Here is an 18,035-nt window from a genome sequence, read left to right as displayed (position 1 = left end):
CTATAATAGAAATGTCAGAGATGAAAGAAAATTAGTAAAATGTATATGAAAATCTTCCTCCTGTCAGAGTCCAGGGCGCACTGCTTGACCCAGAGTCAAGTCCCCACTCACCTGTGCACACCTTGAAATCACGCAAGACCCAGACCCAGCCAGCCCCAACCCCATTGGGCAAGATCCAGATCTGGCCGGCCCCACCGCCGTCAAGCCCTACCAGGAGGGGGGCGCAGCCTCAGGTCCCCCGCCCCAGCGCCACGCAACCTCAGGTCCATGCTGATCGCTCCTTACAGCTCATTACGGGAACCCCACCTCCACTGTGGGCACAACCATCTTGTGTTACAGGAACCCCGCCTCTGCTGTGAGCGCAGCCATCTTGTGATGGCGTGATGGCATGAGGATTAATTTGCATATTACCTCTTTATTATTTATTCATACTCAGTTGAGGAGTAATCAAAGGGGGTCCGTTAGCTTATTTGCTTGTTTGTTTTTAACTTATCTCAAAAGGGGAAAAAAATCATTCATAATTCTTTCACATTTTAAAATCCACTGCTTTTATTTGTTTCATATTCCTTACTAGGTCTCACTCAGCTGCTTACCTGCTTTTTACACAATGAGATCTATGGGGTTTTTTCCTCAACATCTTTTAAACATTTTTCATGTTGCCACTTGATCTTTATGATTATCATTTTTAATGGCTGCTTAATGGTTCGATTATTATGCCATAATTTCCTTAGAGAAGTATGCTAGAGTGAAAAGACAAAGGGTTTAAAGTCAAGGGGACCTGGTTCAAATCCTGGCTCTGATTTACCATCTGTGTGATCTAAGACAGACTCATCTCCCTGGGCTTTCATGTCCTCATTTATAGAATGGGTTGGTCATGTGCCTGCCTTACAGGGCCATTGTGAGCTGAGTTGTGGGTTATGCCCTGCAGGAGGTGCTTGCTTAGTGAATGGTAGCTGCCCATTTATAATTTTTACTGCTTGGTTGTGCTTGATATTCTAGAAAGAAGGTAGGTGGCAATGTGGAGGCTGAGTAGATGGGGAGAAGAGAGAGACAGGGAGCCAGTTTGAGGTCACTGGACCTACACTGTCCAGGACACCAGCTGCAAGCACCTGAAATGTGGCTGGTCTAAATTGGGATGTGTAGCAAATATAAACACTACATTTAGAAGACTTAGTATAAAACAGAATATAAGAGGCCCTGACTAATAATTTTTGTATTGATTACATGTTGCGATGATAATATTTTAGATGTATTGTGTTAAAATATATTAAAATTATTTTCACTTGTGTTTTAAATGTGGCTTCTAGACATTTTTAAATGATACGCGTAGATTTTGCATTGCGTTGTGTCTCTCTGGCTGCTGACACCAGAGTCAGCGACCACGCGACTGACCCGATCCTGGGGTGGGGAGTCAGAGGTGGGGAGGGGAGCCAGGAGACAGGGTTGAGAGTCCAAGTGGGAGCAGCTGAGTGGGAGGTGATTATCAGCATGGTTGTAGGGACAACAAGAGTAGATGAGTTCATGTGTATGTTTTTATAAGCAGGTCATTAGTGGGTATTCTCAGCAGTGAAATGAAAGGCAGGCATTTGGTCTAGACCAGAGTAGCTGTCCCTGCTTCTTTAAGCGTTAGCCATCCTGGCTCTCACCCGCATGGTGCACATTGGAGGTAAGATTGCTGACCTAGTGCTGGCTGCAGGGAAGGCTGGGAAGAGCTCGGCTGCACTGGCGGTGGAGCTCCAGGTGTCCCCACCCGCTCCCTTGAGGCACTCCTCTGTGACACATGCAGCATGCTGGGGTCGAAACAGCTGGGAATAGACTGCACAGAAAGAAGTTGGAGGGGAAGGAAGAGGGGGAAGGGAAGGCGTCTCCTGCAGGGAGGCCCAGTGCTGCCAGCCTTGTAGGACCCTGCTCTGGTGTGGGTGTGTGTCTGCTCCGCTTTGGAGCTCTCAGCGGGGAGGCATTGCTGCTTTTGTGGGTCCCTAATGGATGTCAGTGGAGGTGGTGCTGAGGCGGGTTTCTGGGTGGCATTTCAGATAACCAAATGCTATTTAGGTTTCAGAGCCAGGAATTGATATTGCACCTGGCTCTGGAGAATCCAGGCCACCATCTCTTGCAGGGTTGGTTGGGTATAGGGCCCTAAAATCAAGATGAAAAATAGAAGCAAAGAAAAATTACAAGAACTTTCATGTACTCACCTACAGTTGGTTCCCCGTGGGTTGAACTTAGGAAACCACGGATTTATGATGCATCCCAGTGAGGTTAAGGACGTATCAAGTTTGGAGGGCAGAAAACCAACCACAGCGAGCACAGAATCTGCTAGTTTGAGCGGGTTCATCTGACCTAGGCTGTCTGGCCTTGGCCTAGGACAGGGCAGATAACGAAAGGCCTCGGTGACAGACACTGGCATCACTGAGGCAGGGCACTGCCTTTCCGCCAAAGCCATTGCCGCCATCTGAACCCTGGCAGCAGCTGGTAGTCGGGGGGAGTTTCAGGGTCCTGGCCAGCAGTAGTGAAACTACAGGAACATGTATACAATTTGTCCAGAAACCACTTGTTGAGCTCTTCCTATGTACTACACCCCATGGGGGTAAATTTTCAGCTGTGGTAGCTGAAAATTTGTTTTCTCTCTTGATTCTAAATTTTGTGATTTTTACAGAACGGAACGAATAGCTTTGTTTCACAACTTAGGAAACGGATTCTTCATTCTTTGAGGAATTTCTTAGTATCGGTTACCGATTTTACTCTTTCTGAGAAGTTGGGAGAAATGGGCTCCATTCCCTTCCCACATTTTCTGCCCTCTTTCCCTTTTGAGCCCTGGAGATATACTCCAGGCTTTGTCTGCTGGGAAGCCCACTCAGGGCAGAGGCCCTGTGCCCTTGGTTTGGCCGTGGCACACCACAGCTGTCAACCACAGCTGGCACACCTTCCTCCACTCCAGCTCAGCCGGGGGAGGGAAAGGGCCCAACCGGTTTCATCCCATTGTACCACCTGTGACTTCAGGGCCACTGGCCTGACACCTAGGGGAGGTAGGTGTCACTGGCTTTTGTGACCTGCCCTTGACTGGGGTTAGAGATGGTGTTGGGATACCCCGGCTTAGGTGGCTGAGTACATACGAAGGCTTTTGTGCTCCGGGGCCCTGGTGGCCCATACCCACCTGCCACACTCCTGCACGTGCACACTCGTACAGAGCTGCACGCTCCATGCCCTGACCTGATGCACACTCCACTCTGCCCTCCTGGGAGCTCCCCCTTCTCACCTCTCCCCACCAGCCTCACCCCCAGCCCAACACCACCATCACCTTCCTCACGCCTAACCCCCAACTCCGCCTTCCTGCCGACCCAGGCCTCTCCAGGTTACTGCTCTCTTCGGTCCTGGTCCTTTTGAAAGGAAGAAAGAAAGAAAAAGGGAGGAAAAACAGAAAGAAAGAGGGAAACAGAAGAATGAAACCGGACCGAAGGGGCAGTGGTGCCTGAGCGAGCTCACTGCATTACAATGAATATGGACTCTATTAAGCTCCGTTCTGCCTGTTAGTGTTTCCCGGGGCAACACAGCCCCCATATGGCAAGCATGCAGCAGATTAGGGTAGGCCCCTGGGCCCCATTGAAGGCTGGGGGCTTGACTGGCAGTTGAACCCCCATCCCACCTCCCCCTACTCCTCACACTTGACACTGCCTGTGTTTATCTAAAGCAAGGAGGGGGGGCCATTTGGAAGGTTTTTGTCCGGCTCTGAGGGAAGGGGAGAGGGGGCTGGAGCTGGGCGGGGAGAGGGTGGCTGAGGGGAAGGGGTGGAGGTGGGGTGGAAAGGGGACAGCAGCAGGGAAGGCCTCATAAATATTCAAGAGGAGGGTGAATGGAGGGAGAAATAAAGCAGATGGAATTCGTGTTAAAGAACAGCACAATCGCCCTGTTTTGAGCCCTCCAAAAACAAAACACAAAAAGCAAAGGGAATGCCTTCTAGGAGAGCAGGAGCTGCGTTTATCCAATTAGCAGGGTTGTCAAATTGAATTTATATGGAATAGGGTGGGGGATTGAGAAGGGGTGTAGAAGAAAGGAAATGGTTTTCCTTTTCTCTCTTTTTTTCCATTTAGCAATAAAGGTTTGTGTCTCCTCCTGCTCCACGCAGTAGATTTTTTAAAAATCTCTTTAGAGAAATAAGGCTATTTTCAGGAAGGGGTATGTGTGACAAAGAAATGAGACTCCCCAGTAACTTCTTCCTCAAGTGGCTGAGCTGGGGAAATTCGATTTGTCCAAGAGAGCAGACCATCCCTTCACTGGAGGCAGAGGGCACTTCCCTCTGTGGGGGATCCTCCGGAGCCCGGAGGCTATGCCAGGGTCCCCCCTCCCCTTGCCTGGATAGCGAGCGCCCCCCCCCCCAACCTGAGTGGAAATAGACTCTGTCCATGTTTGCTAGCAGCTGGTTATCAATATTGGCCGCAGTGAGAATGAGAAGCCCAGGTTTTACTGATGTCACCTTGATCAGATAGTCCCTTCTCAAAAACCATCCAAGGGTCCCATCTCCTATGGTATGGGGTTCAAGCTCCATTTCCTCCTCTTCCACAGCCTGACCCAACCTCATAGTCCCTCCCTCGCCTCCTGTCATTCTGCTAGAATAGTCTCCAAAGTGGGCTGCAAGCTGCTGACGGGGGAAATACAAGAAATTCCACCCTGGAAGAACATACTGGAGGCTCTTAACGTGTGTTTCCATCTCAAAAAGGCACAGGAAAGAAACCAAGCTTTCCTGGTGTTTAATACCGGGATGGACAGTGGTACCTTCAGCCCGCGTGTCGGGCAAACAGTGCCAGGAGGCCTCCACGCGTGGAGGGCGGGCAGTGGGGACCTCGCTGCCCGTTCACGTACTCCTCACTTTTCCTGCTCTCCGTTAAGTGGATTTACAGATTATATTATTTAGTTTTAGCTAAACTAACTCTCACAAAAGGACAAGTGGCTTAAAGAGATGCTACAAAAAAGCTGGGTTGCAGAGCAGCTGATAATCCAAGCGCAGGCAAACAGGAGGAGATGGCAGGGCTGCCCCTTTTCAAGCCACATTAGGAAGCAGAAACAATGGTAATGGAATCACTTCTGATGAGAAGTCACCAAATAATTAGCATTCACGCTGAGCGTTTGAAAGAGATTGCATCCGTGTTACTAGTGATGGGCCTCGGCCTAAATAGGCGTGCAGTGTTAGCTTAATGATGTTATGTGATTAACAAGCCATTAAAATACGGTTTCACTTTTACCTCCTCTCTTTCACATTTGAGCTCAGCAGTACCCGCATCTGATGTATACATAGATATGCATGCATAAGGGATATTTGCCCAGACTATTTTTCTCACGGGAGCAAGATCAGGAAATCTGGAGACCACTGTTCAAGACAAGCAGCCAAACTGCTCGGTGCACCTCCCACCCCAACTCCTGCGTTCCCACCAGATGGTGTCACCTTCCTGCAGTGCCATGCGCTCCTCATGCCTGCGCCTGTGTATTCCAAAAGGCCCCGTGGCAAACCCTGGATCCAGAAAACCCTTCCTGAGAACTCGAACTTGAAAGCGCTCTCCTCCCTCTGCTCTCATTTGCTATTTCCCTTGTGGTGATCAGTGAAGATGTTAAAGATGCTACGTGAGAGGAATCCCAAAACTTCGTGGTTTTGTGCAACAAAAGATTGCGCTGCCTTCTTCCATCTTGCGGCGGTGCCCTCTGAAACCGGTGACCTGTGGCCCTGGGACAGGAGAGGGGAGACGCGGAAGCCGCTCTCTAGTTCTCCAGCTCCTAACTGCCTTGGTCTGGAAGTGACACTGACACGTTCACCTACACGTCTTTGGCCAGCACTGGTCACAGGGCCCTGGGCTCGTGGCAGAGGAGGCTGGGAAATGAGGCGCGTAGGGATGTCGGCTGAGCTCGCTGACTAAATCCACTTTCTATGACTGTGCCTTGCGTACTTGTCTTGTATGTAGCAGATTGCAGTAATATTTTTTCTTTCCCAATAATAAAATCAAAATACACCATTTTTAAATGGGAGACTCACACACAAAATTTGGATAAGGAATAAGCTATAGACATGTGAAGACTGGCTCAGGCTTAAGAACCTAAAAACAATTGTTATTCTCCCCTGTTTGACATCAGAGATGTCTGGGTAGATGTTCTAGGGACCTGTCTAGAACTGTGCAGTTCAGGGTAAGTGAACATGTCCTGTGTCACTTCTGGGGCAAGGCAGGTAAGAGCTAGAGAATTAGACCCAGGGGTGACCACTAGCCCCATGTGGCCACTTAAATTAAAATTTAGCATGCCATTCCTCAGTCACATTAGCTGTAGTTTAGGGATTTAATAGCCGCAAGTGGCTAGGGCTCCCGAGCATTTTGCACAGCACAGGTGCAGAGCGTCTTCTTCAGTGCAGAACATTCCATTGGAGGAGTCTGTGGAAGGAGCAACGAGAGCTTGTTGTAGATTAGGGTGTAAAGGGTAAAAGGGTGACAGTGACCACACAGGTAGTTACTGTGACGGGTAATGATCCTGATAACGTCATTTTTATGCATAAGAAAGTAAGTTCAGAAACACTGTAAACTGAGTTTTAAAAGCAGCTCTAGCAGTTGGCTAACCTGACCCCAGGGAGGCAGTGTCAGGATAGCAGGAAGAGCGCTAGTCCCGAGGGCGACCCGACTTGGACCCGTGTCTCCTTCCTAATCAGCCGGGACACCTTCTGCAAATCGCTCTCTTTCCTCAGATCACTCAATACCCCTGAGCTATGACTGTGTTTTCTCCGAGGGTCCCTCCTAATTTAGAATGTTTCCCTTTAATTAGGTCTGTGGATACAATTTTTTAAGTAAAAATGACTTTAAAAAACATATTTTTATTGATTTCAGAGTGGAAGGGAGAGGGAGAGAGAAATAGAAACTTGTTGATGAGCGAGAGTCACTGATCTGCTGCCTCCTGCACGCCCCACACTGGGGATTGAGCCTGCAACCCGGGCATGTGCCCTGACCGGAAATTGAACCGCGACCTCCTGGTTCATAGGTCAATGCTCAACCACTGAGCCATGCCGGTGGAGCAGTAAAAATGACTTTTTAAATCCTTCTCCTAAGTCTATCTAAACTCACATGTCCAGCCCTCTGAGAATTCACTCATTTCCCCAGTATTTCCCCCAATGTCACTCCTGTGTGCAGGAGCACCCCCACTTTCTTGAGGCAGAGGGTGGGGGTGGGGGTGGGGCCCCCAGCACTCAGCAGGCACGCTGCCACTTGGCATCACCTGGGAGGAAATCTCTCTGCCTTCCAAGGTAGTGGGGAAGGTGAATTCTGCGATGGAATTGGGAACGTGCAAAAAATGTCATCTGGGCTTAGAAATGTTTTCTTATGTAGCTAGCCCCTCCCAACCAGTGGAACAAAATTTTTGTCAGATCTGTTTCTTGCCACTGAATGTTTCAGCTCTTCTTGGCTATAGGTCACGGTCCATCCAAAGCCGTGTTTTGTGTGTTAGCCACAGAGCTCCCCCTTTCTGAGAGAGCGGCATGGCCCGTATGACCCGGGGTGACATGTGGCCCCTGCGCTGCGGTCTCACGCCCACTCCGGCCAGCCAGCCACCCTCTGGGGAAGTTGGAGCTGGCCACCGCCTGCCCATGATCAGCTCTCAGTTGTTTGTGATTTTCTTGCAAAATAAATACTGAGGCTATAATTTCTCATGCTCGTTCTCAGCCTCAGAAGTGTATTCTGCTGTTGTTTTTAGAAAGTTCAAAAACGTCTGCTTGGAGGAGCTTGTATCAGTGGGAACACGTGTGTCAGCAGTTAAACTTCTCAGACATGTTTGATGCTTCGTGTCCAAGTAACCCTTTAAAAAGCAAGGACTTAAGCCTCAGGGAGGAATTCATGTCAAGAATTCATTTTCCCTTCTCTCTGCTTTTTGACTCTTATCTTGGTCTCTCCTCTTTTTCTGAGAAATTGCATAGAAAATAAGGATCTATCTAGACAGACCTTGCTTTGCTGGGAAAAATGCCAGGCCTTACTGTTGCAACTTTGAAATTGTACCTTGATCATTTCACAGTGGGGCAGAGTTACACTGCAGATCGTACTCCAATGAACCTTACTGGCCTTTTTTACTCATTAAAGCAAAGTGCTCAGAAATCTGTCTCTTTGGAATGACCTTTCTAGACTAAACTCACTCGGTATCCTGGTTCAGGAAGTAACCCCGTTTCCCAGCTGTTAGATAAGAGGCGTCGTGGTTCCAGGGCCCCCTGCCCGGTCCCATGTGTGTGTCACAGCCCTGCTCTTGCATGAAGGAAACCTCACGGTGTCCTGCTTTGGGGTCATTAAATGGTACCTGCTCTGAAGCTGGTGTGGGGATTAATGAGTTAATTCCTTCCTGCTCCTCTGGGTACCTGCTTCCTCTCACCTCTTCCTCCCCAGCGGCATTCTTTTCTCCTTGCTGCTTTTAAAGGCAGGATGGTGGCGGGCGGGCGGGCGGGCGGGCGGGCGGCAGCAGTGGGGCCTGTTTCCAGTTTGAACCTTATAAATTACCGAGGGTGCAGAAGTAACGGGGATTGTTTGGCTGGCCCTTGTTAAGCAGGAGGGGGTCAGAGCTGAGTTTCCTCAGTAAAACCTGTGTGGACTTTACAACCCAAACACCTCCGCAGCCACCCTGTGCTCAGATGCGAGCCAGCCCTCCCGCCCCTTTGTCCGCTGGTCTTCTTTTTTGCCCTTTGCTACTTTGCATCCCTGCCTCTCTGCCTCCCAGCTTTTCTTCCTTCATTCCTCCCCTTTCTCCTTCCATTCTTCCTCCCTTCCTTGGGGCAGGGAAGGAACAGGTGTCCCCAAAGTCCTTAAGGATAGAGGAAATGAGGGCGTCATGAGCAATCGCGTTCCCTAAATTCCTACGATGGCAATCCATGCAGTGTTCCAGATAAATATGTTGTCTCGTTTGATGGAAAGGAGGCAATTCAAACAAGTATCTGGAAAATTTAGAGGACACCCAAAGCTTGCTTTTTTGGTATAGAACTTTTCTCTAGAAATAACTTAAAACTCCTCACTGTTCTACATCACCTATATTCTAACTCCGTTAAGCACCCACTGGGTGCAGGGTGCTGACAGAACATGTGTGAGAAGGCCCAACCGGTGTTGCTCAGTGGTTTAATGTTGACCCATGAATCAGCAGGTCACGGTTCGACTTCCGGCCAGGGCTCGGTCTCCAGTGTGGGGCATGCAGGAGGCAGCCAATCAATGATTCTCTCTCATCATTGATGTTTCTCTCTCTCTCCCTCTTCCTTCCTCTCTGAAATTAATAAAAAAAAATATATTGTTTTAAAAAAAGAAAATGTGTGGAAAGGCTACTATTGTGGTTAAGAGCACAGAGCTGGGTTGCATTCCAGGCCTGCATTTATGTGAACCAACCCCTGGAACTCAGTGTTCTCACCTGTAAGATGGGGATACCACTCCCCACTTTATAGTGTTTTTATGAAGATTAAAAAAATACCTCCCGCAAAAGAACTAAGCAAGGACCCTATAGTGAGAGCAGGCCTGCCCCACGCCCCCCCCTCCTCACACCTGTCCCCAGACACCTCCATTCACATCCTTTGCAGAGGTCTTAATTTCACTTTGCTAATAACATGACCCTTTTGATTTACTGGAGTGTCCAAAGAAAAGAGCAAAAGCTCTCTCAATACCAAGAGGAAAATATTTTATCTTGTCAAGGAAATACTCTTGAAAAGCTCCTTTCACAGACTTTTCTTTCAAACCTTTTATAGAAAATGTGCCCTTGTCCTTCCCCAGAGCGAAGGAGAAGTCTCCCATGTGGAACACAAGGCAAAGGGAGGGATGAAGAGGCAGAGGGGAAGAACTCCTTGGAAAACATTCAGAGCAAGTGTGGGGCTGGTCCACCATCTGCTCTGGCGATGCTTGCTGGGCAGAGCAATGTGCCCTCTTGCCTCCAGCAGCCAGGGGGAAAGCCCAGGGCAAAGGTGCGTGGAGAAGGGAGGGGTTTAGGCCAACCCCTAGCACAGAGCAAGAGCCCGAAGCCCAGCCTTCATCCCGTGTGTCCGTGTGTCGTGTCCCGAGCGATGGCGGTTGAAGAGCCGAGGACCGGCTCCCGCAGCCGACTGCGCAGGCAGCCAGAGCGCCAGACCGGTGCGCACAGGCATCGCTCAGCTGGGGCGCGCCGCTCCTTCCCTGAGCTTCCGGTGGCGACGGAGAGTCTTTGAAAGAGTCGTTGGTTAGATAAACTGGCCTAGGAGGGTTCACATTGTGAGTGCCTGTCACCCTCCTGGAAGTGACTCCTAGTATCCCCACCTGTGCGTGGTTCAGGACGCTGCATCCACTGGCGATGGCCTGCATGTTGCCTTCACTCTTCTCTGACGCTCACTCCAGGGCCTCCCTGCCCAACCAGGGTCCACCCACCTTCCTTCTTGGCCTAGTGTGCCGTAAGTGCAGCAGTGGAAAGCCTGGAAGCAACGTCGTGGTCATGGTTAGGCTGCGACAGAAGTGTGTGAGCGCGTACACCCGCCTCTCGGTGATGTTGATGCGGCTTTCAAGGCCTGTAGCTTAAAGGAGGCTTCAAGATATAACACTGTGGCAGGGAGGAGTTCAAGTCCTAGGCAGGCGGTGAGAGGGTGGCTGGGAGCTGAGCGGGGCGTCTGGCGGCTGGAGGTGCAGTGAAGGCTAGAACCCGCAGGGATGCGGTTCTGGGCGGACAGGCAGCCTGGTCCATCAGTCAGGCTCAGGAGTGCAGATTTTGTGGAAATAAAAAGGCCGGAATTCCAGCACCGGGGGAGAGAAGCTGGGGCCTTGGCCGACGTGTGACTTTTATATGTTGTGGGACTAGAGGCTACAGACAGGCTGAGGGGGGTAGGTTGATTCCAAGAATAAAAAAAAGTTCACAGAGATGCAGGGATAGGGTTGGGGAGAAAGGGAACCTGCCACTTTGGTGAGTCCCTGAGACTTTAGGACTCAGTTGCCAGCACCCTAAACAAGGGGCTCCGACGCACGGTAGGGTCGCAGCGCTGTCCGCCGTGGTCTGTGCTAGTGGCACGTGGCCGCAGACCTCTGGCCTCCTGCAAGCAGTGGTGCCGGCGTCTGTGCTGGGTGTTCACTGCCCGTGTCCTGGCCCCTGTCCTTGCCGCTGTCGCTGCGCCAGGCAAGGCTGCAGCATTCTTACCGTCACACCGCCACCTTCTAGCTCCAGGTGGGGGTGACTTTGAAGCATCTTTTGGATGAGAAATGGTGTGAGCATGTTCTTGGGCCTTCCAGCAGCACAGCAGGCCAGCACTCGGCGTGTCCGTCATGTCTGATGGAAGCAGGGGCTGCGGGGACCAACCGGGCTCTGGCTTACACGTGGGCATCTCAGGCCTTCTCACCATGACTGGCTCTCTCTCTCTCTCTCTCTCTCTCCAGAGTGCTGTAGAGGATTGCAGAATCTCTGGGAGTGACTGGTGGCTTATGGGACGTTGGCTTCGGACGCTTTGTCACACACCTGCCGCGTGGGACGATGGCGACTCAGAGAGGAAGGAGGCCCGCGGTCACGCTCACCTGCCTCCTCTTGGCCACAGCCGGCTGTTTCGCTGACCTGAGTGAGTCTGCCCTTCCCTTTCTCCGCCTGCCCCTCTCGGGAGAACACTTGCCCCTTAATGTCAGACAGAAGCGTTGCACATTCTACCACAGCCCTTTCAGAAGCCCTTCCTCTCTCGGGATTTGAAAGAGCCCTCATTCCCCCTGGTTCAGGGACACGCTCAGTAACACAAGATGAGAACTGATCCCTGCAGCATCACAGGGCTCATTGCTGGGTATGTTAATCGTTTCAGAGCCATTCCAGGGGAGGAGGAACAGCAATAGTAACTGCCTTGTTCTGAGCACTTAATATTTGAGATTATGGCAGGCAGTTTACATGTTTGTGAGCTTCACAGCAGCCCTGTGGGAAGTATTATTAGCCCCATTTTACAGATAAGAAACTGAGGCCCCAAAAAGGCCAAAGTCACATGGCTCAGAAGCGTGGGACTGGGATTCAGATTTAGGTCTGTCCAACTCCAAACCTACTTTGCACCCACGGCCACTCCATTCTGCCCTCCGGATTGAGCACTGGCTGGGGAGGGCACCCTGGTCTTCAGAGAAAGATCCGCTCGGCTCTGAAAGGCTGCCTGGTGCTGCGCTTCTCAAAGGTCCTGCTGCTGGAGCCCTGAGAGTGTCACTTCACGGCTGCATCTGCTCTTCTTGCAGACAAGGTGCCTCAGGTCAGCGTGCAGCCTCCCTCCACGGTCCAGAAGCTCGGGGGAACTGTGATCCTGGGCTGCGTGGTGGAGCCGCCGGGGATGAGCACCACCTGGCGCCTGAACGGGAGGGAGCTGAACGGTTCCGATGATGCCCTGGGCGTCCTCATCACCCGCGGGACGCTCGTCATCACCGCCCTCAGCAACCGCACGGTGGGACGGTACCAGTGTGTGGCCCGGATGCCTGCGGGGGCCGTGGCCAGCGTGCCAGCCACGGTGACACTAGCCAGTGAGTGCTGCTCCTTTGCTCCCCAGCCGTGGTGCGGGCTCTCCTCCTCTCTCCCAGTCTCTCTGGTCTCTCTGCCCTCGCCCCCTCACCATTCATACCCCCGGTCATTAGTCTTACCAGAAAGGGGTTTTGATCACTGAAATGTAAAATCGCGTGTGGGAGCGGCCCAGCAGTCCCAGGGGCGGGGCGTGTGCCTTGCGAAGCCACTTGGCGAGAAGGGGACGTGTGTGTCTGGGCTGAGTGTCTAGAAGGAGAGAACTTGACGTGGATGAGCTGTTTCTGTGGCCCCAGAGCTGGGCCTGGCCATGCCTTTCCACCTGGTCACTCTGTGGGTTTAGGTGGTTGTGCCAGTTGCTCACTGTCCCCTCCATCCTCCGAGCTCCATCCTCACTGCGGCTGCCGTCGGAGCACTGACAGGGCTCTGTGTGGGCTGAACAGAGCCTGCCCGCCCCACTCTCGGCCACCTGCCTCTCTCTGAGGGGCACGCACATTATACAAATGCCTGGAGTGTAAACAGCAGCACACAGTGGAAAGGAAGCTGCAGGACAAAGGGCTCAAGAGAAGAGAAAGGAGGAAGAGATCAGGTGATGGTTTGGTCCAGGGAGGCTGCCAGGAGAGGACTTCATGCTACTCTTACATGTAATCGCCACTCGGGTCTACTCTGACCCAGGCACCACACGCACCTTACCCGGTCTGCTACCCACTGCACGCGTGGCAAATGAGACTTGACTGATTAAATAAATGTCCGAGGCTGGAGAGCCCCCACCCCCACCCCCACTATTATGTGCCAGGTCTGGAGCCGAGCTATATAAAGAACCACCCCCCCTTTCCTGGAGCCTGAAGTGTAGGGCATGGGGAAACTCTGAGATTAGAGGGGTCTGGGTTTAAACGGAGATCTTCAGAGCTTGCTCCCCTGTGACTCACTTGGCAGTGCCCCCTTCTCCCTGGCAGCCCTGCCTTGGGCTTCCACATCACCACCATCGCCACCCTGGTGGGTGAGATGTCCAGGAGGCCGTGGGTCACACTGGGGGCCCTGGGTGGTGTGAGCCCTGGGAGGAGAGCGATGAGGGTGGGGAGGCAGAAGAGCAGAGGAGGAAAGACCCTTCTCTCCCTCTGGCTCCCAGATCCCTGAGGGGCTGCCCTCCACGGGAACCATGGAGCAGCCCTGCCCGTTTCTCAGAAGGGACGAAGGCAGGGTGGGTCCCCATCTCCCTCGGGGGCCAGGCCCACCAGCCTGGGCTGCATCTGGGAGCCACTCCCCAGCCTCCATGAGAGCCACTTTGTGGCAGAAGGAGCACCAGTGGATTTGCACGCCGGCCTCGAGGGAGCAGGCCCTGGGCTAGTAGCCGAGCTGTGGGTGATTGGAGGGCGCAGGAGACTTGGGTGAGGACGGGGAGGGTGCGGAGGGGCCATCTCTTCATGAAAGGAAAGGTTGAGGTCAGAGCTCCACCTCCTACCATCATACTCCTCCTTTATATATATATATTTAAATATATTTTATTGATTTTTTTACAGAGAGGAAGGGAGAGAGATAGAGAGTTAGAAACATCGATGAGAGAGAAACATCGATCAGCTGCCTCCTGCACACCCCCTACTGGGTACGTGCCCACAACCCAGGTACATGCCCTTGACCGGAATCGAACCTGGGACCTTTCAGTCCGCAGGACGACACTTTATCCACTGAGCCAAACCGGTTACAGCCTCCTTTATATTTTTAACTATAGTTAAATTACATTATAGAAAGTTTGGAATCTATAGAAAACAGTGTTTCTCCTGAGCCCCCATCACACAACCACTATTATCATTGTGGAGCACACCCTCCCAGCGTTTCTCCAGACCCACATCTCGCACTGTTGACTACTGAACATGTGGTCTCTACCTTTTCTCCTCTTCCCCTGGACATGGTACGACAAGCATTTTGCATTGGCCATGTGACCGTTTTAAGTTTGTCTTTTTTATTGAGTGTTAAATGCATCCGGTAAAGCACACGAAGTGCGCTAATGCTCCATGACAACCTGGTGTGGTTTCCACATGTCCACACCGTGTGCCATCACTCCAGCAGGTTCCTCGTGCCCCTTCCCAGCTCACCTGCCCCACCCCAACCAGAGCAGGTTCATCGTTCCCCGTGGCCCGGGAACATCCACCAAAAGGCACCGAACCCTTTTCCCATCACCAGTCAGGTTGCTCCCAGTTGTCCGTTCTTACACATAAGATGTGCTTTTTAGCAGCATTGGTGCCTTTGAAGGGTAATGCTGCTCATCTCAGAGGGAGAGTCCATCTGCAAATGCTCAGCACATGTCCGTGAAGTGCAAAAATGCCATCACCATTCACTTGGCCTAATTAGGAGCCAGGCTGAGCCTTTCATTGTTTGGAGACGGGGAGAGCTGGAGAGGAGGAGGTTTGCTTTGGAGCCCTCCTTGTACTTCAAGGTGTATCTGTGTGAGGGAAGACAATTTATAGCTTTATTAAAAAAAAAAAAAATTCCTGGCCACTTCTTCTCTAACGCTTAAAGGGATCTGCAGTTGGCAGTGAGGACAAAGGGAAGGGTTTGGTTGCAACCCAAGAAGGCACAGTGAGAGAAGAAGGGGCTTGTGCAGAAGCCAACTGAGTCTTGTTTGAAAGCCAAGAGCTATTGGCTTGTCATTTAGACATGAATCAGAAGTGAAATGTTTGGGCCTGACTAGAAGGACGGAGAGGTTCTGGAAACCGGGAGAACGGGCGTGGAGGGGTTGTGTCATGGAGAACAGGGAGTCGGTGGAGAGGGACTGCAGCCTCCCAATGTGGAGGAGGCAGCGGGAAGGTGGGAGAGGCGGGAAAAAGGGGTGCTGTCTTTGGGTTAATGCCATGGGGCATTTGGCCCAGACTCAGCAGTTAGATTAAGTTTCCGAAAGCACATTCCTGAGCAGAATGGGGGCTGTGTTTTGCTGGTTGGCTGGTGTGCGAGGGAGGCTGAGCAGCAGAAGGGATTACCAAAGGCCTAGTCTGCACTGAGAAGCCAGGCTGGGCAGTGGCGTGCCGGTGTGCACGCACGCACACCCCACACAGTTCGAGACTTCCTTTTCCTCGGGCCTCCTCTGCGCGTGTCCAGATGTTCATCCTCTGACAAGGCATTGGCTGTGTGGCCTGCCTGGCAGACTGCCTCCTGCCTCTCAGTGAACTTCTGGAGATCACTGGGAGCTTTTGATGATCCGGGCTGGGGCCTGGCATGAGGATTCGGGGTACGGAGAGGCCACTAGCAGGACTTTCCTGGTCCAGACCTCTTTGGCCCTGATGCTGGGGGGTGGGGGTTGCACCTGGCCTTCATCCCCACCTGGTGACGTCGGCTTCTGGTCTTCAGGTAAAATTGAACCACCTGAAGAATCTCACCTGAGCACTCCTACCCTCCACCGCAGCTTGCCCTGGCCGTGTGGATAACGGCTGCCCTCGCTCTGTGGAGGTGCCTCCCCACTCTCCTCTGTAGGGAATTCTTTCCTTATGGAGCCCACATGTGGTTTGTGGTAAATCTCTCTTGCTGCTAATGCCTCACTTCAGACCACCTTATTTAAATCTTGCGTTTTGACATGCATTTGACTTTGAGATCCTTGATTCCTTTTACCTTTCTTTTCACAAGCTTTACACCAGGAGCCAAACGCTTGACATGGCTCAAACGTTCCCACTCTGTGCACCTGAGCCAACAGCAGGAATTGCCAACGGACACCACAGTCCTCTGTCCAGGCCCCGACTCAGCCTGAGAAGGGTTCTCACAGCACAGCAGTGCTCACACTGGTTCACCAGAGCTGACATGCCTGTCACAGCCACTTCCTGTCCCTTCCCCCCAATAACCTGCCGTTCAAGTAATTACCCTACATAGTTCTTCATCTTCAGCTTTTTCCCCATTTTTATTCCTTAAGTCTCCCAATTATCCTTTCAGCCCTAGTTTCCAGTCGAGGTCAGAAATAAATTGGTGGTACCTGGGTAGGAATTTTAGTCCTCATGTTCATGTGACGTCTTAGGCTGATGCTGGTGTGATTGAGAGCGGGTCTGTCACTCCCTGCAGCTTCTCCATCGAGGCCTTCAAGCACTTAGACCAGGCACCCACTGCTGAGCTACCGTCTCTCCGGCAGCAGCAGGTGGCTGGCAGGACAGGAGGGAGTGCTCCTTCGGCAGCTCTCTCCCTGACTCTGTGCCTCTGAGGAAAAGTCAGAAGGTGACAAGGCCCTTTGTTACCATAATTTAACTCATGAATGCGATGAAGAGCCAAACTGGTCTAATGGGGGGAAAATCCCAAACAAGAAACTGAAGGGGAAAAAAAAGATACTGGATTTAAGTTATAACTCTGACACTTTGAGTTACTGTGACTTAGAGCAAGTGACCTAATCTAGATTGTCACAGCATTGAGATGAGCACAGTATATTACGTCTTCACTCTCATGGCTTTTTCTTTGAGGGTCAAATGAGAGAATATGTGATAGTAATTTTTTGAAGCGTTTTATACATCCCAGGCGTTTATTCATTCATCAATTTGGTCAACACACATTTGTGGAGTGTTTTCCTGCGGAGTCTCCGGGCCAGGCTGCCCAGGTCCAGCCTGGCAACAGCCCTTCGGAATCCAGAGTCCAGGAGGGTGGCAAAGCGCCAGCCATAGCCGGAACCAAGAGAGAGCATTGCCTTGTTAGGAAGAGAGAGCTCACCAATTCCTGTGATCTTCTTTACTCCCTATGTACACCTGTTCTCCAGCCTAGAGCCCCGCCTCCCAGCTGCCTGTCAGAGCGGCCCGCGGTGGCCCTGCCCTGCCGTCACTGTGGCCCGCGGGTGCCGTGTAGGCCTCTGTTGTACACTGCCGCTCGGCCTTCCAGCCAGGCTGGGCTGACCCGGCCCCCAGAATGTGAATGCCGCAAACAGGAGCCTTGTCTCCGTTAGCTCAGCTCCCCCAACTCTGATTCCCATCAGACATTTCCTTGAGGTCATCTAGGCTCTGACCCTGAGCCTAGAACAGGCCATGAAGGGCCACTGTAGACATTTCTTTCTTCAAGTCATTTCTAGCTGCCTTCATCCCTGTTTTAGTCAGAGTTCTACAGAGAAGCAGAACCAATTTTACATATATATGGAGAGAGAGAGAAAAATAGAGACAGGGAAAAAGAGAGAGAGAGAGAGAAAGAGGTTTAAAGGACTGGCTCCCATGATGGTGGAGGCTGGGAAGTCCATAATCCATAGGGACTCAGGACCCCCACTTGGGAACCAGCAAACCATCCGTTCTCCAACCGTGGGTTCAGTATTTGGATGTTTTAGAGAATGGAGTCCCGAGAATTGGGGAGTGTTTAGAATTCCCAACTATGCACCGTGAGACCTAGTCCTGATGGCTGAGAATCTCAGTCTAATGGAGAAAATTGGCTGCAGAAACATGGGAGCCAAAGAGCAAGCCAGACCTCTGAGTGGCCTCATAGACATGTAAACAGATTTTAGTGGGAGCTCAGATGAACAGTGATTCAATTGGGGGATTGAGAAAGACCCGGAGTTGAGTTTGAAGAATGTGTGGGAGACACCTTTATTTCAAATCTTTTGAGTCCTCACATACCTTCCTCTGACCTTCAAC

General features: G+C 51.6%; 1 protein-coding gene across 7 annotated transcripts in view; it reads left to right on the top strand.

The window, feature by feature from the left end:
* BOC (BOC cell adhesion associated, oncogene regulated) overlaps window positions 1-18,035 on the top strand; it is a 71,123-nt gene that overhangs the window by 24,925 nt on the left and 28,163 nt on the right. For 6 of the 7 annotated variants that reach the window (XM_059687831.1, XM_059687832.1, XM_059687828.1 and 3 more), the window contains 2 exons: window positions 11,367-11,542; window positions 12,186-12,464. In XM_059687831.1, coding sequence (XP_059543814.1) covers window positions 11,461-11,542; window positions 12,186-12,464 — 361 coding nt within the window. In that variant the 5' untranslated portion in view covers window positions 11,367-11,460. Of the gene's footprint in view, window positions 1-11,366; window positions 11,543-12,185; window positions 12,465-16,074; window positions 16,298-18,035 lie in introns of those variants that run through there. The other variant, XM_059687835.1, reaches the window with a different exon arrangement.

Source organism: Myotis daubentonii, chromosome 3 (genome assembly GCF_963259705.1).
Source record: "Myotis daubentonii chromosome 3, mMyoDau2.1, whole genome shotgun sequence".
Taxonomy (NCBI): Eukaryota; Metazoa; Chordata; class Mammalia; order Chiroptera; family Vespertilionidae; genus Myotis; species Myotis daubentonii.
This window is presented reverse-complemented; position numbering and strand designations above follow the sequence as displayed.